The 26,902-nt window shown below is 25.5% G+C and overlaps 1 protein-coding gene across 1 annotated transcript; it reads left to right on the top strand.

Annotated features, from left to right (window-relative positions):
- The first annotated feature begins 11,035 nt into the window (after positions 1–11,035).
- LOC114122720 (relaxin receptor 2-like) lies at positions 11,036–26,210 on the top strand. Its single transcript, XM_027985468.2, has 21 exons — positions 11,036–11,695; positions 11,769–11,894; positions 12,331–12,417; positions 15,987–16,098; positions 17,033–17,101; positions 17,196–17,267; positions 17,389–17,532; positions 17,594–17,662; positions 17,776–17,847; positions 17,959–18,030; positions 18,117–18,188; positions 18,252–18,323; positions 19,990–20,064; positions 20,137–20,207; positions 20,323–20,490; positions 20,563–20,708; positions 21,144–21,297; positions 24,468–24,597; positions 24,701–24,894; positions 24,989–25,129; positions 25,424–26,210. The coding sequence occupies exons 1-21, from the start codon at positions 11,608–11,610 to the stop codon at positions 25,561–25,563; spliced, it is 2,274 nt and encodes a 757-aa protein (XP_027841269.1). The 5' UTR covers positions 11,036–11,607; the 3' UTR covers positions 25,564–26,210.
- Positions 26,211–26,902: the final 692 nt, after the last annotated feature.

Here is a 26,902-nt window from a genome sequence, read left to right as displayed (position 1 = left end):
GGCCGGTGCTGTCGGTGCTCGTGCAGCCGGCCAGGCCTATGCTGCTGCCGCTGCTGCTGCGTCCGCTGCAATCGGCGTCTCGGTCGTCGTCATCATGCCTTTGCGGCGGCGACGGAGACGACGGTGGCCGCTGCGGCTGCGGTCTCTCGTACCCTCAACTGGCCGCTCCGTCCGACTGACGGCTGTTGCGACGGCGGTCGCCGGCGGCCGGAGATCCGTTCCTCAGCCGCTGTTGACTGCATCCCTTGCGCCGGCCACCGCTGCTGGAGGACCCGCTGCGGCCACGACCGCGACGGCCGTCCACGTCGTGGTCGTTCGCTGTGGCCGCCGTCTCGCGGAGAAGTCGTAACCCTTTGCAGTCGGCGTCTCCTCCTCCGAAAGCCTCGGCCGTGGCCGTGCGGTTTGCGCCGCCGTCCGTCTCGGCCATGCTCACCATATTATATATATGCGTTTTACGCCTTGTCGCAGTGTCAGTAACGACGATAATATATTATTTCGGTATCGCGATATACCGTTACGTGACACGGGCGGCGTTCGAGCGCTATGTCGCCGCGGCAGTGCGTGTCGATAGGACGACCGAATGCGACTGCTATGCGCTTGCCGCCGTATGTGCTGCACTCGCGTGGCTTTTATAGGGGGAAAACGCCGCCGCCCGCGCCACCTACCCCCTCTGACCGTTATGTGGGTCGTCGCCGCCGTAGCGCCGGGCGACGTAAATCGTTTGGACCGGGGGACGCGGGCGCCGGCGCACAATCGCACCCACCGTTGGAGTGCTGGCCCCAGTGTACGTGTGCGGCGCGCGAACCGCCGTGTGTACGTGTGCGTGTGTATACGGCCGATTCATACGCACGCACTTTGCGTGCAGGACGGTGTGTATACCGGGCGATCCGTTTCGCAGGACGCGCCTGATATTGTATTTTCGAAAACGGCGCGGGTTAACGGTTTTTCGAAACGACTATTTACTATGTTTTGTTATTCGCGAGTATATATAAATAATATAATATAGTTTTATAATTCTACTTTTTAAGTCCACCACTCCGCCGCCGCTCGTCTAACGTCCAAACACTCATCGGTTTATATGATTTTTGTGTATACTTAAAAACACTCTGAATAATATCGCGCTCCGCAATAACGATATTAAAAAGAGTAAAAATAATAATTCCGAAACTATTACGATAAAAATAGTACATTCCTCCCCCCCTCCCAAAAAAAAAAACTTTGTCGATATCCAGCAACGACGTTTTAGATTGTTCAATTGAAATATTTTTAAAAACGTCTGTGTTTACAGAAATAATGAGTACTTCACGTCGAACGGATCACCCTGTATGCGTTATATACATAACATCGCGATGCACAGTCGGCGACCACCTTCCTCCTCCTACCCCACACTCACGACTCTTTACACCTCGTCCGTTCACACGTGTGCGGTAGACTCGCGATGGTCAACGACTCTAACGACTACGCTACTCAGTATGCGTCTCCGCTGAAATTCACGCTTAATCGCCGTCGAACAACTAATTTAAAGGTTACATATATTATGTTTAGGGAGAGCCGATCAAAATACACACGCATTCACCAGACATACGCGATCACAGAGTGACTTTTTTTTTTATTTCGAGTAGACTTTCTTTTAGCAGATGTTTATATTTACGAATATTTCTTCGGGTTTCTATATATTATTTAGGAAATAAAATACTTATTTATCTCGTTTGTTTATTAAATATTTGTACACGTATTGTTTTTGCATTCTCCTTACATCCCTCTTATTCGATAAAACAGTAGTAAGCATTATATTAAGCATATGATTATCTTAATATTTTAAATGATAAGTCGTATTATTTCACTGTTGCGGACTACAGAGCGTTAATCTTAAAATGGACAATATAATATTATAATATATTTATTAGCCATTGTAGGTTCTGTTTTAAACTATTACAATGCGTATGAAAACGATTAGAATATTTTTGATATTAACCGATATAGGTAACAATAATACAAACCTTACTGGCAATGGATTTGAATTGACTCCTGCAGTAGGTATATGAAACGTAATCTTGAATTATTTCTAAAAGTTTTATTGGAGATTTCGACGATGTAGGTAAAGCTAGTATTTGCGGAAGAACAATAAAGTTCGGACGAAAAGCGTCTCGACCGACTCGGGCCACCGATAATTACACTTTATAAATTCCATCATCGTGAATTTAAGTCGTAACGACTATGGGTTTGTCGCAATATACGTGTACAAATCAATAAATAAGCTGTAAATCTTTATAACAGCCATTTCATCTTGCAGGGATATTATAAACGAATAACAATAAGCGATTGTATTTTTTTTTAATCTCGAAACCACGATTGTCTGGTGTAGTTATCGAATTTTATTACAAACCTCTATACGTTGTTTACTATATGTACACCGATCTGTGGAAGTCTTAAACGGTCGTGAAGTAAAAGCCATGTAATATATATGTACCTATACAGTTTACAGTTTTACACGCTCAAACTATTAAAGAGCAAACTGTTAATATATTTTACGAGGAAAAGTGGACTGTGCTTTAGTCGTCGTGGGCGGCGTAGCAGGTTACAGATCAAGTAAGCACTGTACAGTATAATACTATAAATATAATTTATGGATAACGAAATAGTAAGTTCGTTAAAAGTGAATATACTCGTCAAAAAAAGGAGTACCGTAAAAAGCTTTATTGTACCAAATTCATAATTCATCAGAAAAAAAAAACACAGTTAAACAGATAATACTAATTTTAGGTTTGTTTTAAAATTCTATGCCAAGTAAAAGCATTCAGTAGACAAAATATAATAATATAAAACTGTTCTTCTCCTGTCTTCCAATACAGTTAACAATATTCATACATTAGGTGGTACGTAGTCGCAGCTGTGGTACATATATTATTTTGCCTTGACTGCTGTTTTGTATAGTGTTATAATGATATAAATTTAGAAAAAATATTATAACAACATTTTTTTTTTTTTTTTTAATATATGGTTTGACATGTGATTATATGATTACATACAACTATATTTCTTTAATACTATATAATACATTTAAGTCTATAATTATTTAAAAATAATTTTAACTAATAAAAATATTGTTTTTCCAACGACTTAATTTTATAATTTTTAATTTTAGTACAATAAATAAAAAAATCGTGTTCGAAATTAAGTAGGTGCGTAAAATTGTTTTTATTATTGATGTCAACATATTATTACTTTGACAAGACATGTTATCGACAAATTCGTCGCAGAATTGTTGTTGACGAACCGTGTTTTGACGAAACGTTTTTCATCAAGTGTCCCAGATTTTGCAGTTAATAACATACCGCCATTGCGTTTTGTACGTGTCGCAGCCGGTATATAAAAAAGTTCTGTTCCATCTACAATATTCATCTTCGTGAAAATAAAATACTGGTTAAACTAGTACTATATATTTTGATTGAAAATTGTTCTGGTGATGTACACGTACATTTCGTACATAGAATATAGAATATATGTGTAATACTCAATATAGAGTTCGGTCGTGTTATTGTACGTCGCGAGCGTAAGATACGTGTTAAGTATCAATCGTACGAGATTTGTTATTTTATGGCAAAAAAATCAAAAAATCAATATACGTATACCTATAGAGTTATTATAGTTATTATTATTAGAGTTGCACTATTTCCTACAATCATAGTAGTAGATTCTATGAGTATAATATCGTATATTAAGCGGTAGCTTGTGGTCCGATTTTTAAGGAGTTTTTATGTAGCGCATTATGAACAGTACGTGTACATGCGAACCGTACCGTTGAGTGCATATAACTATAATAAGCTTCCGCACATAAGGCGTGCACAATAGTGTCATTATTTTTTGTTTGTTTGTTTTTTTTTTCAACAAAATCGTGTAATTTTTATGTCCATCGTACTGATTGATTGATTGTTTATCGGATAATAAGACGTATGGAAAATAGACTTTAATCCATCATAAGTCAATTAATATTTGTATTATAATGAACGTTTTAAACTCCTGAAGTATTAAGATTGTAAAATAAAACCCGACCGACTAGAAGTTTAGAATAAAAGTTCAAAAAAGTGTGAACAATATCATATTATGAGAAATTCGGGACCGTTTTCAAAAACGTTATCGTTTTATTTTTGCTTTATATTTGATCGGTATGCGATATCTATGAGTATATGAGTTTGCTACAAAATATTGATAGCTTTAAATTTTCTCAATACTTACTATTTCTTTATAATGCAGCGTTACTATACGATAATTATACATAAATTCACAATAACGTCTAATTTATATTGTACGCCAAACATATGATACGAACAATTGTTAAGTATCAACGTAAAACGCATTATAACGTACATTTATATAAATTGATAATGATACAATTCGCAGTCGTATATTAATAAAACGTGGGACAAGATTAATTTACTCGTTACTAAGGTGCAGAGTACCTAATGCTGTACACCATTTCAAATTGGATTGCAATGGCCAAAGATATAATTGCCGTACAATAAATCAGAGTATTAGATAAACGATCTCGAAGTTCGAATCATCGCTATTTTCTTAAGTGATTGTCGTTATACAAATGTATAAGCTTATAGTCTGGAATGTTCAAAATGTATTTTGAAATGTATAAAATTTAGTTATTTGTTGTAAAATAATAGGTACAATTAAAAATATAATACATAACTGCGAAAAGTTCCAAATTTTTTTTTAAAATGAATACATTTATGAAAAAGCAGCATTCCCACGACAATTTGTCGTTTAACTCTAATATTTAAGCTAACACACAAAATTGGAAGAGTTTAAGTTATATTTTGATAATATTATGGTATGCGTTAGTAAGACGAAGACAATACATGTGGATACGATGACCTCTTAAATATTTGAAAAAGGTATCCGAAATAAATACATTTAAAAAACTAAAATAGGCTTTAAAAATAATCTGAAAATATTATTACATCGCATTATATTATATAATATTATTTATAAATACGTTAAATAAAATTTTTATGTATAAAACCATTAGGTCATGAATACGTTTTAGTATAAACAAGCTATTGTCTCGACCAAACAATAGAAAAATACGAGACCGTTTAATATCTTTCCTAATTATGATAATTATTTATAACAAAAATAAACTGCATACTTTATTTTGAGTAGGTAGGCATTATAAATTATATGAGTATCATTAGGGCAAAGTTTTTAGTTTTTTGCTTTCCGTGTATTGGACTTATCGCTTCACTAAAATCAATAGGTAATACTAGGTTATCTTAAATAAATACAAACGTATAATATTAGTACATTGTACATATAATATGTTTTATGTTATCTATGTTTTCATATCATTGTATGTATTAAAAAAAAAAATCAATAGTCTTCGTTGTAAATGCATTGAAAAACTGTAAGTTACAGCTTAATGCTACCAGAATAATTAAAATATAATATTAAAAGTAAATAAAAAAGCTTTAAGACTTTTTTCAATTAATTTTTTCACTCACTAACAATATCAATATTTAAACGAAGTTAATTATAAAACGTTGAAAGATATTCGTTTAAACGTATTTTAAACTTCAATGTACAAGAATCTTAATTTAAAACCGCGTGAAATCGACTTGAGCTAAAATAAATAAAAAATAAAACTCATATCACGACTAAATAAAATTGAATTTTTTTAATTCACATTAAAATGATGAAATTAAATTATTTTGTTTTTGTTTTTTGATTAATAATAATTTTGTTATGTGTGATACAAACAAAGGTAAAAAAAAATATGTATTCAAAGGAGACTTTTCTATTAATTATTTTTATTGGTAAATCTATTTATTTTCCCAACCAAACTTAATTACATAGTTTATCAACATATAAATATAAATATAAGAATATTTTATTTAAATTATGTATTTACACTATAATACCATAATATAGGCACTGTGTAAGTTAAATAGGTATTACATTATAAAAAATTTATTGTTGCATCTAAAAAGCATAATGTAAATAATAATATACATTATTTTCATCAATTTGTTTTTGTATTCAAATAACTTAACAAAGTCCATCTGGTATAATAAATGTATACACATCATTAATTCTTCTATATTATTTAAATAAAATAATTCAGCTTTATCTATTAGGTAGTATATTATTTAAATATTATATAGTTACCTAATAAATAGAAGTATTTTTATTTTAGACGTCCAAAAGATAAATATAATTATTTATTACTGCTTTTTAAATTTATATGAATCGAAAGTATAATGTTTAAAATAATTAATCATCTTATATCTACATATTGTGATTTCAATTTCCGATTTCCTTGTAACTTATTACAAACAATTTGTGTTAAAACCTATCATAATCAAATATTAGAGGTGCAATTACAGAGAACCGCCGAGCCGCTGCAAATTAATTGCATTCTCAAGATCTCTATGCAAAATTAATTTCGTTCCAATGATTTTAAACAAGCAGTTATTAAGTATTATGTTAATTTATTATGTTCGTCAACACTATTTTCATTCCCTATAATTATTTTTTTTACAGACCTAATTTCCTTGAACAGTATTATATTTAACAAATATGTATGTCAATTCTTTAAATAATATGTTCCAAATATTTTGTTTACTTAATTTGAAATCGTAACTAAACATTTTTAAACTACTTTTATACTAATATAATTTTTAATTTTTAAGAAAAATGACAATAATGACATATATTTTTTATTTCATATTCCGAAGTAAAATATTTTCCTGTAAATTTAATTAAGGGGATTGGAAGCGTTGATTTTCTGTCTTTGTCTTACACACGTGGAATATAGGAAAAATAGCTATACGTGCCTGACAAAAATTAAGGTACTTCTAGTTGTTCGATTTAAAATATGTAAAGATGATTGAATTGGCATACAAGTTTACTTTGCATCCGTTGAAGTATATTTTTAATATTTTCAATTTATATTTAATAATAAAAATTGACAAATTTATTAAATTTAAAATATTTATTCTCATCAAAATATTTATTTTAAACAATAAAACAATCGATAAAGTGCTTCGACCGATGCAAAGTAAACTTGTATACCAATTCAATCATCTTTACATATTTTAAATCGAACAACTAGAAGTACCTTAATTTTTGTCAGGCGCGTATAGCTATTTTTCCTATATTCCATGTGTGTAAGACAAAGACAGAAAATCAATGCTTCCAATCCCCTAGGTACCCAATATAAAAATCGAATTATGAATCATTAGTTAATAAATTATAAGTAGTAACTCGAGATAAGTGATCCTTAAAAATATTCATATAAACTTTTAAATGTTAAAATAAGTTTAAAAAAATTCTAGTTTGTTTATTATTGTTTTATTAATTTTTATTGGATTTTCACGATAAAAATTATAGTGTGTATCCAAGTACTCAATCGTGTTGTTAATAAGTTCAGTTAACAAATTTAAAATAAGTGCTTTATTTTTAGAAATCTGAATATTTGTTGTAAATTTTTTTGCAATTAAAAGTTACTTTGCTGACAGCACTATAAATTTCCCTCGCGCTTTTTGTGATATTTTATGAAGACAGTTCATGTCATATGAACCACTTAAAAACTAAAATGTTAGTATAGCTATTAACCTACAGGGCGTGGCGTTAGGTTTAAACATCAAAACACCAAATAATAATTAGTATAGACTTTTCAATTAATTAATTAATGGTTAAATAATTTGTTTTTGTTTTTTTAATATTTTTGATTATACATACTATATTTTACCTCCTGTGCAATCTGTCTCAAGTATAAGCTTAGTTGGTAGGTTTTCAATTGATAATATTAACAAGTTGTTTAGTGTTTCGTTCCCAGTGATTTTTCGTGAATAATTTTTATTATTTTTAATTTATTAAATTTTCTTTCTCTCAAGATTACCGAAAGATATATTACTGCTATTATACGTATAAACATAGCTCTTTTTTTTTAACTTCTGAGTAGTTTTATCATTAGAATAGGCCCTTTTATAAATATTCTTCTAAATAATAATAATCATTTATGTTTCTATCAATGACGTATTTACAGGGGGTTACAGAGTAGGATATATACGGGATGGATCCTTTACCATAACCTTTCTCCCTATTTCGTATCTTAAGGAAATATATGTTTATAGATGGGTATTTTTAATACATAGACAAACCACGGCGTAGAAATTATGAAAACTTACAGTTTTGACGATGAGTAACGTCAATAACTATAATAATAATTAATGTTTACCTGTATTGATAATGCCGAACGTTGATACTTAGAAAATAAACTTGGGATATTTTAAATATTTATACAATAACACAATATATAATGTAAAATTAATATATTCACTACAATAGTACTATAATAGTAATAGAATAACTATTAGCAATAATAGTCTAGCATACCCATTATCCAAGTAACTAAAGTCTTATTAGCAAGTCACCGATCACTCATAACACCAAATTAAGTTATTTAGGTTGCTACTCAAAAAAGATAAAAATAGATTTTGTGTTAGGTATATACATAAAATTATAAATATAGTAAGTTATTTCCTACTGTATTATATTTGTATATTACTAATACAAAAAAATATAATGTTTAAATGCCTCATAATAAAGTCACGAATTATAAGGCATTAAACTATGTTTTAGCAAAACATTATAGTTGAATTGGCTTGAGTGTGCGTCACAAAATTTCGATATTGTATTCCGTTCATATACATTTTAAATACATGTAAATTAATTAATGTTAAAAAAATAACGATAGTTGGAAATTTGATTTTTATGAATTTAAATTTCAAAAAAAAAAAATACATTTTTTCGTTGTTATTTTATTTTCAAATATTGTATTGACTATTGGACAGTAGACACTAATTATACTACTAAATCTTATAATTTATTGTTTTATCATAGATATATACACATAACTAGAAAAAAATAATGAAAATCTTTAATGCATAAATCTATAATGCAATTGTATTTTTTAACTTAACGTCTTAATTATTATTAGCTATTACTATATAACTAATTGCACGAAAAAAAAAAACACTTCTTAGCACAAAGATCATACAGCCATTTATCGTTAATTTACCAAAATTGTTGCTTATAGGTAAAAATATTTACAAAAGTTATTTGGGAAGTATAAGTATAATTATTAATTAGGTTAATGGTTAATTTTTTGGGATTTGGTTAACCAAAGTTGTAGTACATATATTTAGTGAATTACTTATTTCAATTAATGTATATTGACGTTAGTTTCAGCCTTAACGGTTCATGTAAGAATCAATACTGTGTAAATCAATAGTACAATATTATGAACATAAATGTGATTATAGAAAAACCACAAGCAAATTAGCCACTTTCGAGATTTTATTTGTATAGTACCTTTCTCAGAATATTGTAGTTTGTTATCTAATTATATTATTTGTCTAATAGTCTCTAATTGTCTGAACACTATAAGGCATGCACATACGTGTAATCGGTGAACCTGATCTAGTATTGAAATCTAGTAATAAAATGTTTTTATGTTGTTATTTATTTTAATATTCTTAACAATAGAAATATAATGTAATAGGCATAATTAATTTCCATTTTGTTTATTTAATTATTTAAATTTCCTAATGCACTAGATTCCGCATAGACACTACAAAGATGATCATGCTCGAAGATTAAATTTACTAATACTAATAATATAATAAATAAAAATATATAAATGTGATAGCATAATCTATTAATTTATTAAATCAAATATTTTATAATTAAGTATTATATTAATAGAGTAATTAAAATAGGTGTAAGTATAAGAATAATAGATCTGATAAGTTAATAAAGAGTGTTTATAAAATATTAACTTTAAGTCTATATATCAGGAGGAATTTTTAAACATAAAACATATTATTTTGAAAATAATTAATATTTTTGAAAATTATTTGCAACTTAATATGACATTTTTAAAAGTTTTTTTTATTTTTTGAATCACAGCTTTCATTTTTAATTCTAAATTCTAAAGAAGAATTCTTACTGGAATATTTTATATATTTGTTGTTAAAAATAAAATTTTAAATAAGTAATTAATAAGTTAATACTTTAATACGTTGTTATTTATAAGTCATATCTTGAGTTAAAAGTATTTAAAGTCGGGCGGAGTGGCATAAAGGAGTATCCTGTAAAATATTGGTTCACTACATTGTCTACATTACTTATTTAAACTATAACTGTTTATTGATTATAGTATTAATAAATTAATTGTTCATTTGTAATATAATATTTATACATAGAATTGAATTCTTCAAAAACACATTCTTCTTTGGAATATTATGATATTAAAAAAATGTACGTCATTCAAAAAAGTAAAAAACGAAAAATTAATAAATATATATATATATATATATATATATAAGTATACCAGTGAAAATATATTTGATTTTAGAAATGTTGAGTGTCGTAATTTAAAAAATATATCATCTTGTATTATAATTATAGTTTTATATACTGGAAAAAGTTTCGATCTAAATCTCAACAACAAAATTAATACCACAGGATTCTTCAAGAAAATTCAAATATTAGATTAACTATCGTCAAAAATGTAATTATTTAAAGTCATATAATATCGTTTTATAGGTTTATCGATAATAATTAATGCATACATAATATTATGTAAATATTTACTTAATAGTCCAGTAGTCGAAGCTAAAATATTGTTATTTCAAGATCATAGAAATAAAAAAAAAAATAATACTCTATAGAAATTTGTAAATACAGGGTTACTTACTAATTTAAGTTTGTATAGTACGGATAATGGATTAAAACATATTAATAATGACTTATTAATCTTTGTAATTAATGAATATTAATCTATCAATAATGATAATTTGTAAAAATAATTTAAGACGTATAATAGATTCTAAAATCTAGATTCGATAGGTATTACACATATTTTATATTTTTGTAAAAACATTTTTAAGGCATTTGTTCTTTGTATAAACGTTTAAAAATTGAAAATCTGTTCACTAAATAATTTACAGGTAAAAAAGGGGGTTTTTGAATTGAAATACAGACATTTATTTCACTACAGGAACTACATACGTAGTACAAAATATTTCAAGAATTTTTAAATATATTCAAAGATTCAAAACATAAAAGAATTTGAATAGATTATGAAATGAAAAAAAATGCGATCAATATGAACGTGTTTGGTGAGTCATTCGGTATACTTATAAACTGGTAAATATGTTTTTGATTTAATTTTTTATTGTAAATTTGTTCAATGTGCTATGTATTAATAATCCATCGGCACGAATAGACTATAAATTTAGATTTGTTTATTCATAATCTGAACACGCTAGTTATACATTGTAATAAATTAATATGCAAAGTGTACCAAAGTATTTAAATGCGAACTCCGTCTACCCACTACTACGTTAAATTTGAATTTTAGTTGCCATTAAATAATATTGTAATCATTGAGTTCATCACAGATTAGAACAGTGAGGGGTAATGACGAACAAACACAAATTGTAAACATTTTGGTAAATTTGAATAAATGTCAAAGCTTACGCAGTTACTGTCTAGTCGTGTTCAACAACGTTCATATCTCTGAAAACCACAATGTTACCAAATAGATTGGCAATTATGAGTACTTTCATTATCTCCTGTTTCTTATCACTGACCCTCATTACTTTCTACTTAAATTATGGTTAGTATTTTATTTTTGCAATATTTAAGTATGTTAATTTCATAAACGGATAATGTCATTTTATCACATTTAGACTCAAACGGTTGTCATGAAGGTTCATTTTTGTGCACTCGGTCAGACATTTGTATTGCAAATAAATATAAATGTAATAATCATTCTGATTGCCAACACGGAGAAGATGAAGATAGTCTCGTATGCAGTTAGTATTTTAAAAATTATAAATATTCAATTATTTCACTAAAATACACGCGTAGCTGTTATTATTCATTTAAATTTAACTTAATTCAAAATTATATACTTAACTATTAATATTTTGTAGATTCTCAACAGGTAACATATTATACTATATGTTCCAAATAATTGTCTTAAAAGTTTAGAAAAAAAAATAGTTTTGTTATCTTGTAAATTGTGACAAATTTGTTTATACCTATTATTTTTTAAGTATTCAAATACTCAATTAAAAAAAATATATATATTAAAATGTTAAATTTAAATTAATTGTATAATGTATACATACCGTGTATTATAGAAAATTAATTATATGATGCGAACTTACAGGTATAAAAATGTAAACATTGGTTTTTATGAATTCATAACAATTTGGCAGTTGTTTCATCAAATTAATATTTTTACAGCCGACTTTTCTGGAAGTATGCAACATTATCACAAAGTCATTACTATCAAAAACCCGAATTCAGAACTTGAATCAACTAGGCCTTGTGGTAAGTTTGCAATCAAATTAAATCTATTATACGTAATAATTTATTAATAAAATGAATCATTATATTGGATGAAATTGTAGGTTTTATAAATATTTGGAATTATGTGGAGAAAATATACAATTAAAATTAAATTTATAAATTCTATTGGTTTTAATAATTTTTAGATTTCCGAGAACATTTTAATAAATATACATAGATTATTAGTGATTTTAAATAGTAATATTATTTATAAGGCCTTTATAATACCGTAATATTTTTGATTTATTCAGAACTTAGTGTTTTATAATTAATAAAAAGTAGACATAAAATAGATAGAGTTTTTTTTTTAAATATTGTTTTATGTTTAAGTTTGGTGTTTTTAAGTACAGTAGAATTTCGTTTAATCATCACCGTCAATATCAGAACTGTGATGCCGTATAAACAAAAATGTTGCAATAAATGTTTATTTAAATTTATATTTAGTTGTATAAATTATTATATATTTACATTTACAAAAGTAGGTTCCAATTATTATAGTATGCAGTGTTAGATTAATGTGCTTATTTTAGGTATTAAGATATACACGACTACATTGTATATTTGTATATTATATACACATAATGGAAGAAAAATTAAATTTATATTCCATATTGAGAACCTCCCTCCCTCCCTTATTTAGTTCTTAAATTATTTTAAATTTTGCATTTGGTATTTGAAATAATCATATTTTTTATAATTTTATGTGTCCATAGTATAAATATATAATATAATACTATCGAATAAGTCGAGTGCACACGTATATATGTATAAGCACTATAATTTTTAATTTTCGTTCATTTAAATATTTTTGTAAAAAATAAGAATAAAAATAAAATTCAAATTTTGATTAGATAGGACGTATATTATATATCATATAATAATATAAAGGAAAAGTGGTCAAGTATCAAGTATTATTTAAAATCAATAAATAAATATAGAGAAAGATATAAAATAGGTATGTAACATCAAGTATAGGTCATTTATATTGGATACAGTACTAAAACGTATCATATACAGTTACGTGATATAGTTATATCAAATGTATAATGATTATATAAAATAATTAATTACCAATAAATTACGTAGTATACTGTATTTTTTATTTGAAGTAGAGAAATTTTGAGGTTTTGAACTTAAATCTATACGCCAAATATATATTTAAAATAAAGTTACAAATTTGTTCCATAAACTTACGAATTTAAGATAATATACTTTTAACTTTGCATAATTTAAACATATTTTATGAAAAATCGTTAGCTTTGATATGATTTTTTTTATATTCAAATGAATAATCAATCAAAGCGCTGAGGAAAATAAACTGATTATCAATCTGATAGCATATTTCTATTTTTATCTTTTTTATAAGAAAAAATGGTTAACTTGTTCTGTTATACAGTACACCTCATACTAGCGGAAATTATTGTAATAAATGAATTTAATTTGAATTTAGTGTTAAACTATTGACTAAGAATTTCTAAACGGTTTGTCAACGTATATTTCTAAGGCTATTTTACTATAATTTATAATGCTGCTTGTGTTGATTGTGATTCATTTAAAAGATTATACTAATTTTTGCCAGAAACAAATCATACTTATATACAATATATATCTATATAAATTATTTCGTCTATTCTAAGTTAATGGGTTCGTGGTATAAATAGGTTATAATAAAAATACTTTGAAAAATGCATAATGTAAATTAATTAATAATAAACATGGTGGTGAACATTTCAAATTTCTACCAATATAATATAACTAAAATTACTGAATAATAAAATTGTATTAATATTTCTTCGAAATTTTAAATTAAAATACCTATAAAAACATGAATTTGTATTTTTCAGATTTTTTTCTCTATAAACAGTTTAATATGAGAAAGGTTAAAATATTTAATTTCAAAATCTTAACTATAAAACGTTAGCATTTAATTAGTTTTAGCAACAAAATAGTTTGTAACTTAGTGATTTTGACTAATTTTGTAAAAATAAATCTTTAAAAAAATTATAAATTATAAAAATATGTATATATATTTTTAGTATTTTTATAAGAAAAACCTGTAAAAGTGATGAAAATATTCAATATTTTTGTATTAACAAATAAAAATTGTTAGGTTCATGTAACATAGTTCGACGAATAAATAAAAACAATTGAGGATTTAAAACATTTGTAAATAATTGCATATCTAGGAAATGTTAATATAAATATCTGATTGCCGGTTATGTATATTTGTACTCAAATGACAAGTATAAATTTTTGCTATTTTTTATAGTATTATTTTTAATAATAATTTATTAAATTTATTATTTTATCAATAGATTTAACCATATAATTAAATTTTCTATAAAAAACTAACTCTACATGATCACTGTTAATAGTTTTTCAATTACCTAAAAATAAAATTGATACAGTGGATTATGTATTATATAAAAATTATTATTAAAATATTTTAGCAAATAAATATTTATGATGATAAATATTAATAACTAGTTATATACAATAAAAATTATTATTATATAATCGTTACAAAATATGTTGTAATACATTATATTGTCATTACAAAACATATTGTTTTTAACACATCATGTCATCGCTTAAATATCACTTTGTCGCAACTCGTGAATTAATAACAACTCAAAACCATTTGCTTAAAATATGGATTTGAATTAAGTATTTAGAATATTTTAGAAACATCAACATTACGTATTTCCATTATGCTTTTGTTTGAACATAAATCAGTTGATACTGATACCACCTAGTTGGTACTTTGAGATTTCGGTGCAATTAGTCTCTAGTTTATTATGCAAATTTAAATAACCTTTTGAATAATTTACTAATATAGTATGTTTGTTGTTTTAATACCTGTACTCACTTTCTAATGAAATGCCCACCACGTAATCCGTAAGTACGTAACCTACCTCAACCCGGGGCATAGAAATATAGGTATACAAAATAAATGTAAAAGAATTAATTCTTATTTTATATGTGTACGTTTTTTTTTTATCTGTGAAATGTTTTGATCTGTCTGCTGACTGCTATCTTTATAAGGGAATATTTTATCAAACGAAACACACATAATTTAACTTAAGACTTGGGAGTTCTTTAAGGTTCATTCAACACGAGTATGTAGCTATATTGCCTATACATTACGCCGTGCTACATTTTATTACTTAAGTGTGCATGCAATTACAATACAATAATATATTTCTGTAGCTAGGCACTACTCGCACATTGTGTTGTCACACATTTTTTTGATTTAAAAAATAATTTTAATAGTTTAAATTCCAGATTTACTAATATCTAATTGATAAAATATCAACGTCAATATTAACAATATGATCAAAAAAGTAAATTATAGCGCCTCAATGAAAAATGATACGAGTATTAAATTCAAATAAATTAGAATGAAACCGAATAAAATTAACAAATTTTGTTCAGTAAAAATTAAGAAATGTACACACAAGCACATAATAATGACATCAATAAAATATACAATGTGTTATATTTTATAATATAATTGTTTTTAACTACCTATATGTTGTACTGTCCTTTAGCTTTAAGCAATTACCCCACCAAATGTGATTGTTTGAATGAAACATGGTTACGATGTAATAATATTTCACTAACAAAAGTGCCTAGAAATATATCCTCTAATCTTACACAAATGTAAGTATAAATAATCTAAATAATTTACTATTTACTAGAATGAAAATGTTTACAAATGCTTGTTACAAGTATGTCAAGTATACTATAGTGATCGTATGATATATTTTGTTTTTAAATTTGAATAACATAATATTTGAATTCGCTCAGTGGGTAGTGGCTAGTAAATAGGCTAATCTAACTTAACATAGTGGTGTTCCAAATTTTGATATCAATATTTGTTTATATCAATGGTTTAACTTATAATATGTACATTTTTTTGGCCATTAATTGTACACTGTATTTTTAGTAATTACTGAGATTCGATATTTTCGAATCATAATAAACCGATATTTTATCTTAATAAAACCAAATCAGTGCGAAAAGTTGTTTTTGTTATGACAAAATTGCTGAATATCTAATAATTAAATTCTTAAATACCATCTCAAATACCAAAAAACCAGCAATCCTAGGCTAGAATTCTAATACTTTGAAGATTTTCAACAATTTTTGAATAACTTAAATGTTTATTTAAATAAAAGCATTTGAATATTTTTAAATGACTTAAATTCTGATATCTATCGTTATATATTATTAATAAAATGCTTTAAATATTGTATTAGATTTTGAAACGATTTATTACATAATAATTAACTAGATAAGTATTTGTATACTTCCTTTTAGCTTATGAGTATAGGCGTAGTTAGCGGGGGTCTTGGAGGGGCTTAGTCCCCCAGTCTGAATCTAAGCCTCTCAGTTTGAATCATAGCCTCCCAAAAACTCGTAAATATCTGTCCTTAGAAGGAATAAAGACCTCCCAACAAATTTTACCACCCCACGCCTATGCGTATGAGTTATATATAATTAATTTCTTCTAAAATAATAGATACATCTTATCGATTTTAATATTATTGCAATTCAAAATAAAGTCATGCAACATTATCTTAATATATTTCAGATCGATGATAAACAACAATATAGTTCTTTCTAACGATTCATTTGATGAGTATTATTCGTTAAAAATGATGTAAGTTATAACAACATATATATATATAAAAAAAAAATAATAAATATAAGAGCAATAAAAATTATAAAATTGTAATAACATTTTATTTTTTCAGCAATTTACAATATAATAAATTGTCTGTACTACCTCCATTTGTATTTGAACATCAAACTAAATTGACATTTCTGTGAGTATTTTTAAATTTTAAATTTACTGCATTTATAAATAATTGTATCTATTACAAAATGTTAATAAATACATTTTGTTGATTAATTTTTATTTAATATAACTAACCATATTTTTTTCAGTTTATTACTGAATAATGATTTGAGTGTTTTGGAAACAAATGCATTTTATGGATTGAATAGTGTTAAAACATTATATTTGGATAATAACTATTTGAAGTTTTTAAATTTAAACTCCTGGAAACATATGACGAATGTAAAATGGATGTAAGAATAAAATGTTTGATACTTTTTTTTTCAATTGCTTCGATCATACTTTTTTTTTTAGAGATTTATCACACAATTTGTTGACTTTTAATAACGAATGTTTTCCACCCTTGGTGAATCTTATAATGTTGTAAGTATTATCTTATATACATTTATATTATATCACTAAGAGATAAACATAATAGTACATAATAAATAATAATAATAATAATATAAATCATTATATTTTACATCATGTAATAGATTTTTACAATGGAATCGTATCGAAACAATAAATGAGTTCCTGTTCGCAAACATGCCAAACCTAACGGTCTTGTAAGAAAATATATATTTGATTTGATTGAATATAAAATAATAATACCATACCAATATTGTTCTTATAAATTATTAAATTGTTTTTATATTTAGTATTTTTATTATTTTCAGGAATTTAAGTAACAACATAATCACAGTGATTCATAAAAATGCGTTTAAAAACTTATTGAATCTTTCGGATTTGTAATGATATATTATATTTTATTTATAAATAAATATTGTAGTTTTTACATTTTTTTTTTTTTATAATAATTTAATGAATTTTACAGAAATATATCTTATAATCAGATTACTGTAATCACGCTGGAAATATTTAATCCTCTAAAACTATTAGATAAATTGTAATGTTAGATATGTAAACATTTTTGAATTCAGTAAATAATTTTTTTTTGATTTTTTTTTAGAAATTTTGGAAATAATCCAATCGCAAGAGTAAATAGTAATATTTTCAAAGAAATGAAAGACCTCTCTTCGCTGTAAGTAGTATTTATTTGAAGATAAATAATATATTACTTAAAATAATATATTCATTTAATTACTTGCAAGATATAGGTACCCTGAATTATGATCTTTAAGTTTTATTAATTTTTAGTGTTAAAAAATAAATATACTTAACAGACAATATAAATGTAAACAATAAACTATTCATATTTTTGTACCAATGTGATGATGTAGATATACCTAATAGATACATAGGTATAATGTGAAATTATACATTCTTAATTGGGAGTTGAATATTGAACGATGTTAATAATAGTATAAAATACAAAAGATTATTTATACTATATACAAAATGTACAAAAAATATAATATATTTTGGAATATTAATTCAGTTTCCTTTTTTGTTCTTAAATTAAATATCTCATCGGTTACAAAACGAATAGTAAAAAAATTTCCGTTTCAAAATGCAACAATAATATTGCGTTTAGGTGTGAATGCGTGATACGTATAATATCCCATTTAGAAATAAGATTCACTAAAATAAATGACCTACCTGACTACCTCGTACGGTCTAAGACCCAAGTAGTCGAGGAATGTATATTTATTATTAATGATAAAAATTTAAACTTGAAGTTTTTAACTTTATATTTTAAATTTTTTTTTATATTGATAATAAAAAAATATTTTTAAAATTTAATTTATAAAAATGTTTAGTACACAATATAATAAAATGTATAATATTATACTATCTTGTTATTATAAAAAAAATATCTATATAAAAGTAATAATTTATTCTCTTCTTTAAAAATGAATTTAAAATTTAAATTTAAAAATGTATGTTTAGAAGTTGTATTTTTAAATTAAAAACACTGATTTTTTTATGAATGTACGTTAAGGTTATTATCAACGTACCTATATTTATATAATCATCTATGCAATGTAAATGATAGAAATGAAAAAAAAAACATATCTCTAAAACAAGAAAAAACTCTATAATTTTTTCCATAAAACTAAGTCATAAATTTGTTACATTTCTCTAAAATAAGCTTTATTTACTAGGTACTTAGGTTATTTTATATTATATTGATAATCTTTGTGAATTATATAATATATATTTTTATAAATACAAATTTTCTAATCCATCAAAGAAAACGAAAAATAGCGGAGAACAGTGACGTATAACAGTATCTTATTTTTATATTTATTTTATAAAATATTTCTGCATTTTTCAAAATGAAGTAATTAACAAATAATATACATAATTAGAATTTAAACAAGCTTTTCCCTCAGCCATATGAAATGTACATGCAAAATAATGTTCACATGTTATGAACAATTTTATAAAGAAAGTGTAGGTAATTGTAAAATCAATGGGAAAGAAGAGATCATTTAGTTCTAGGTTTTAGTTACACCATATATTAATTGTGTTTTAATTTTTTGTAAAATTAATTTTGAATAAACTGTATCATTTCGTTGTAAATATTATTTTAGATTTAATTGATAGATAATAATAATAAGTGATTGTTAGGCTTTTTTTATTTCTTTGTAGAATTATTATTATTTTTGCCATTATTAAGATGATTTTACCGATTTAAGCGAAGTTATTACTAATATTATGAATATTTGGAATGTTTATGTAAATTAAAACAAAATAATAGATTTTGTATAATATGCATTTCATAAAGAAAATATATTTTACAGAAATATGAATGGTATAAATGAAGAAAATATCGATTTTTCGTCATTTAATAACTTGACGACTAGACTGGATGTTCTGTGAGTTTTATTGATTTAAAACAAAAAAATGTTGGCACTAAAATGTAAATTACTTTAATGATTTGATTTCAGTTACTTAGACGAATTCCATTATTGTATTTTGTATGCTCGGCATGCTAAACTTTGTTTTCCAAACATAGATGGTAAGTTCCCGCCAAAAATTAAATATTATTTAGGCAAATAAATGAAAATTATAATTTAAATAATCGCATACACATATTATTGTTTCATGGAATATAAAATATACAATACATAAAGAGATATCATCGAGTTTGAATCTCCTCCCAAATTCAACTTTTCGATGGTTCCTATGGATGGTAACAGTTCTAATATTGGTTTTTAACTCAATAGTTTTATACGGCCGGATGTTTAATGTATTTAAATCTGACAATATAGCAGTCGGCTTTGTCATACGGAATTTAGCTGGTAAAAATAAATATCTTGGTCTTCAAAGTCGTATATCTAAACATAATATTATATATGTATTATATATTTCAGTTGCAGATTTGTTTATGGCGATATACTTAATAGTTATTTGTTATCACGATCGAATATACCGGAATGAGTATTATTTGTATGCACATAAGTGGGAGTCATCTAATTTGTGTACCATAGTTGGAATTATTGCTGTGATTTCGTCAGAAGTATACCTAATATTCAAAATTTTAATAATAATATTACAAATAAAACGTTTGGAATAACATGTTTGTTATTTTTCTTCACAATGTGTAGATCATTATTTTTAAAATATTAAGAAATCAGATACTGATAAATGATAATGAACCATTTAAAAACGTACCTGTTTGAATTATTCTTGCTTCTTATCAAACATCTACGGAAATATATTTTTTTTGCTGTTTTAAAAATGTATTTTGATTTTTTAAATTGGTTTATTTTTTTACTTTTCTTCAGATAAACTGATAATTTTCATATTTTTTCTTCAGATTTCATAGTCTACAAAATATTACACTATATCATTATAGTATTTCCTAAAAAAATTGACATCTGAAATTATGCAGTTGTAGTATGAATACGATAATTCATCACTTCGAAATAATTTTTTATATTTTTGTATTTAGGTATCAATGCTCATATTGGTGTTTCTCTGCTTGGACAGATATATGATCATAGGTTCAAATTATTTTATTGGTAATCAAGTATTGAAAATGAAAACAGCCGTATTCAGTATGGCATCAATTTGGGTGGTCGGAATAAGTTTATCAGTTGCACCATGTACGTATTATAATATAAGAAATTGTTTTTTTATTGAATTATAAGAGATATAATAAGAATAAGAATATAAGCCACGTATTTTTATTAATTAATACACAGATATAATGCTTAACAGTAATCACACTATTTAGACTTTTAGTTACAAAAAACCAATAACTGACGTGTATTACAATTTATAGATACTTTAATTATTCATAAATTAAATAGTTGATTGATTGTTGCCAATGCGTAATGAAGTTAACTTGGCATCCGTAAATATCAATTTTAGATTCAGAGCGGAGAAACGATGAATATATTGATTTTACAACGATGTGTTTACTTATTTTTTTTTTTGTCTATCATTATCTTTTGTTATAGTAAAAATCCTTTGATTTTTCAAAAATGGTGGTCATTTCTGATAGAAAATTAAATCTAATTGAACATTGATTCTCAGTATTTTTTTCAAAGTTGGTAATTTTTATGAAAAACAAAATGTTGACAAAATAATTTTTTTTTTTGGTCTAACTCGAAAACAAATAGTAGATACTAGTAATTTTACAAAATTTTTATATTATTATTTCTATTTACCATAACATTTTAAAAATATTTGTACCAATTTTGAGCTATATTTATGTATGGTATATTTAAAATTTTTTGTTTTGGTTTTTTATTTCTATTAATCTCTTTTAGATTTATGCGCATCATAGATAAAACTCTTTTACCTAAAATCATTATTTTTTTTTTTAAGATTTTTGAGTAATTCTTACTAATTAAAACAAACAGTGTGCTTACATCTTAAAATAATTTAAGACCTAAATTATTCGTAGGATAGAAATGTTTAAAAATGCAATACAAAGTTCGTTATAAGCTTTTAGTTTACCTATCAATTTAAAAATATCGTCAATTTATTGACATATTTTTTTTAAGCTTTTAAAGTTGGAATTTTAACAAAATTGATAATAAACCCGGAAATTTAGAAAAATAGGTATTTCATAGCTAGAAATTCATTACAATGTTTGTTATTATACTTAAGATTTAAAAATGTAATAAAATATTTTTCAGAAGTACCTAATTCATACTGAAACATAAAATATAAAAAATATAATATATAAAGCCAAATATTTTCTATTGACATTTTAAGCTTAAATTTAGATGAAATCACTTATTTAAAGATTAATAAAGATGTAAAATATTTTGTTATTATTTAAAAACATTATTTTTAGGAACTTGAAACTTTTACTTAAAATATATTATAATGAATTTTACTGTATTCAATGATATTTTAGATTTATTTTCAATGTTTTACAGTATTCACAAAAAGATTTTATTATATTTTGAGTTATTACATTTTAAGTTGTTACAATATAATATAACTAGGTATTTATTATTATAATAATTAAACACTAATTATACAATAAATGCAATACTTTCAGAAAAAGTTATATTAATCTACCTAAACACTAAAAATTAAAAAAATGGCTTCAGTACCTACCTATATTAAAAAATATTTCATAAAATAATATCATATTAAACTTATAAATGATACATGTTGACAGACCATCTCTTTTCAAAATCGTTTTTTGTATACAATACTATTATTACCTATTTAATTCAAATTTAACATACTCATAATAGTTACTCACTCAACATTTAATATATAGCAGAGCAGTATTCACTTACCTTTTTTTTTTGTGTTCTCTATAAGTCTAATCAGCTATATTAAAATACCTTTTTTTACTTCCCATGATGAAGTTTATTATAACTCTTCTGTTGATGAAAGTGAAATATTGTATTGTCTCTGTGATATCTATGAGTTTATTGATAAACTAATTTTAAATGTTTGTCCCAATGTTGATTATCGTGTTTGGACGTCACTTTTGAATCAGTATAATTGAATATATTTAATGAAAATACTTGTATGTGATTTATATTATAGTCCTTAATAAATTGTATTTTATTTATAACATATATACCTCGGTACACTTTTGCTCAAAACCCAATTTACATAATTATGGTTAGATAAAAAATTTACTTACATAATGAACTGCCGTGTTATGTCTAGTCTCATTATTTAATATAAAATTAATAGGCTAATATTATGATTTGCCGATAAGTTATAGTTATCATTCTTAATTTTATTTAAATTTGGATGTCATATAGGTCGATTGTATCTGAACTACTTATGTTATGGTATATAGATTATTATTTAGTATCAAACATTTTATATTTACTTACATAAGTTTGTTCGGGTAATTTCTTTGGTTATATTATATGCAATATTGATGATTGACCCATTTTCAAACTTATATAAATATTCATACCAAGAAAATAATTGAACGAACCATTTGTTATTTGAAATAGTGCTTTTAGCGCTTTTTACTGTTTATTTAACATTTAAAATACAATCGTTTGCTACTATCAACCCATCATCAACAAATAAAGCCAAAATAATTTTCTCATAATTTTAAATTATTTACAAATACTATCTACATCACTGGAGTTCTATTTAAATTTGCATAGAAATTCTGCAGTAAGCCTGGTATTTTTAAGTCTTGGCGTTTGTTTTAATATATCAATGTTATTGTTTAACTTTTAAATCAAAAGGTACAGACATGTATGGTTGGTGTTATCTTTGTATCTTATTGGTTGTATTTATTATTCAATTTCTAATTGTTTTTTGTACTTATTTATAATTTACAATTTTAGAATCAGATATTATATTAAATGTATTGATGGCACACAAATAAAGTGTATTGACATTCATTAAATTTGAAGTATAAGTAAAAGGTGAATACCAAATATAGATACTCAACTTCATTATTTATTTTAATAATGAATTTAAAATTCTTGAAATTTTTTTATTCTACTTAAGGAGTGTTCTGTGCCAATAAAATCTTTCAGTTTTTCAAATGATAATCCCTTTTATTTACTGTCAATTATTTAGTGGATACTTAAGGGTACTCCTTCAGAAGTACAAAAAATCTCAAGAATTTTAAGATATAATATTTAATAAGTAGGTATTATTAAAAATTTCAAAAATAAGGTTTTAAATAACTAGGTACATTATTGAAGAAAAATTGCGGCGATTATACTTAGTGAATCACTTGGTATAATGTAAAACTGCATATTTATATTTTATTTACCTATACACATTTAATATAACTATTATATTATATTATAATTAATTATAGTAATTTTATGGAAACATTCGTCAAAATTTTACGGTTCTAACGGTTTGTGCTATCCCTTATATATTGAAGATCCATTTGTTAGTGGATGGCAGTATTCGGCATTCATGTTTTTGGGATTATACGCGATGAGGTAGTTTTTAAATTATATTTATTTCCGATTAATCACGATATTTAATATAGTTAGTAGTATTTATTATAAGGCTATAATTAATAGTATTTTATTGATTTTACAGTTTATTGCTTATGACTATTTTGTATGCATTACTGTTTAAAAATATCATAGAAACAAGAAAAGGTTCTCAACGAATTTCAACAGATGATTTCGATTTGACAGTTCGTTTATTTTTCATAGTCTTGGCGAATATTTTATGTTGGTCACCAATAATCATTTTAAAGTTGGCAGCATTAAGAAAGTACCATATCTCAAGTACAATATTGTTTTTATTATTGCTAAATCAAAGTATTCTAATAATAAATTTTGTATCCAAATTAAACCATAATGATACTTTTATATTTTGCAGGTAAAATGTATGTATGGTTAATTATATTTGTTGTACCAATAAATGCATTGGTAAATCCAATATTATATACTTTCACGACACCCAAGAATATAAAAGTCCTAACCTTAAAAAATATTTTCAAGAATATTTACTCAAGCAGTGGTAATCTAATTAAATACTATAAAATCAATAAATTCTATAATTATTATTAATATTCGTTATTAAGTTTATAAATTTGAACAATTGATTTGTTGTGGTTAATGCACGTACAAGCTCAACAAATTCCAACGTTGTTACCAATTTTAGAATAAGAAAATGGAGTGGCAATTTAAATTAAAAATTAGACTTTACGGGGGCTTTGTATACTATAATTGCAATAAGTTTAGGTATAACATGTAATATTATGTGGTGACAGGTGATAGTAAGTTAGTAACTTTTATGTTGATAATTTTCCAGTTGTAGAAATGTCACAATCATCACATCCAGTATCCAGTAAAAAATCTATCGAGAAAAATAGAAAGAAGGCGCTTGAAGAACAGAGAAAGGAAAAAAATGGCACTCAAGAAAACAGTTTAGAAACAACAACTGGTGAATAATTCTCCGACGAACTACTATTATATCATAGTATTATGTAAACCACTTTTGAAATTAGTATAGGTATATACTACTTAGTTTGTTTTTCATAAACCAAAAAATGAATTTACATTGTACCGTACATTTTAGGTAGGTAAAAAAAGCTTTTGATAATATATTACTTTAAACTGAATATACTCAGCTATTTACAACACGGAATAGTGGAAATGCGATATTTATTTTTATTTTAGTTATATTAAGTAACAGCTAGTTACAAATATAAATATTTATTATGTTAGTAAATTGAAAAATTGGAAAATGACTTATTTTACAATAAATGTACATTTTATTCTACCATTTAAGTCTATGTGAACGGCCGTATTGTGATAAAATGCATTTCATGATATTTTTCATAGAAATATTATATTTAAATTGTATACACCTATATTTATGTTTATAATTCTATTAATTATTTTAGTTTAAATTATATTTAACACATTTAATATGATTGTTATGTACAATGCACATGATAGGTACACTGTCAAAACAGTTAAAACCTTATCGGGCTTATCATAATAGGGATTATCAACTTATACGTTTATTGTACTTTTTTTTCCTTTGACATATTATCATGTATCTGCACTTGAAGCTTTTAATTTATTATAGCATTAGTCATTGAGTAAATAAAAAATGAATAAACAACAAAAAACATTTAGTCACTTAAATTTATTACATTTTTTTTTCAGTTTTTATAACGATAAGGAACTAACCTAACCTGTGTATTAGGTGTCTATATAAATAACGAGAATAAGTAAAGTTATTATACATATTTTTTTCTGATAACGAGTGATATCTATTAGATTAAGAGAGTGTGGACTGGAATTAAAGGATTTGAATAAATATATAGTTTTTTGTAGAACCATTTGTAAAAGTTTGATGAAATAAACATTCAAATATTTGTGGAGGGTTAGATTATTACTAAAATACCACAAGGCATTTAGGCATTAACATTATTTTGAAGGATATTGACTAGATAATTGGAGAACAGCTTATTGGCGTGAAAACCGCTACAAAATCTTTTCATATTTTGCTATATTTCTATAGACCTTATACTCAAGTATAAGGTCTATGCATATTTTAAGTGTTGCAGCGTTGTATTATATGCGTGCTGAATCTATACATATTATGAAATATGATGAATTGTGTTAAATCTAGTCACTTAAATGGTTTTTCATAAATTAATTATTGAAATCATAATATCACATGGAATATAATACATATTCAAATTAACAATAACATCATATAATTGTAGTACCTATACAGTATGTAATCATCAATCACATCACAATATATAATATTTAA

Source organism: Aphis gossypii, chromosome X, assembly GCF_020184175.1.
Source record: "Aphis gossypii isolate Hap1 chromosome X, ASM2018417v2, whole genome shotgun sequence".
NCBI lineage: Eukaryota > Metazoa > Arthropoda > Insecta > Hemiptera > Aphididae > Aphis > Aphis gossypii.
Note: the sequence above shows the minus strand (reverse complement) of the source record. Positions and strands in the feature narration are given on the sequence as shown.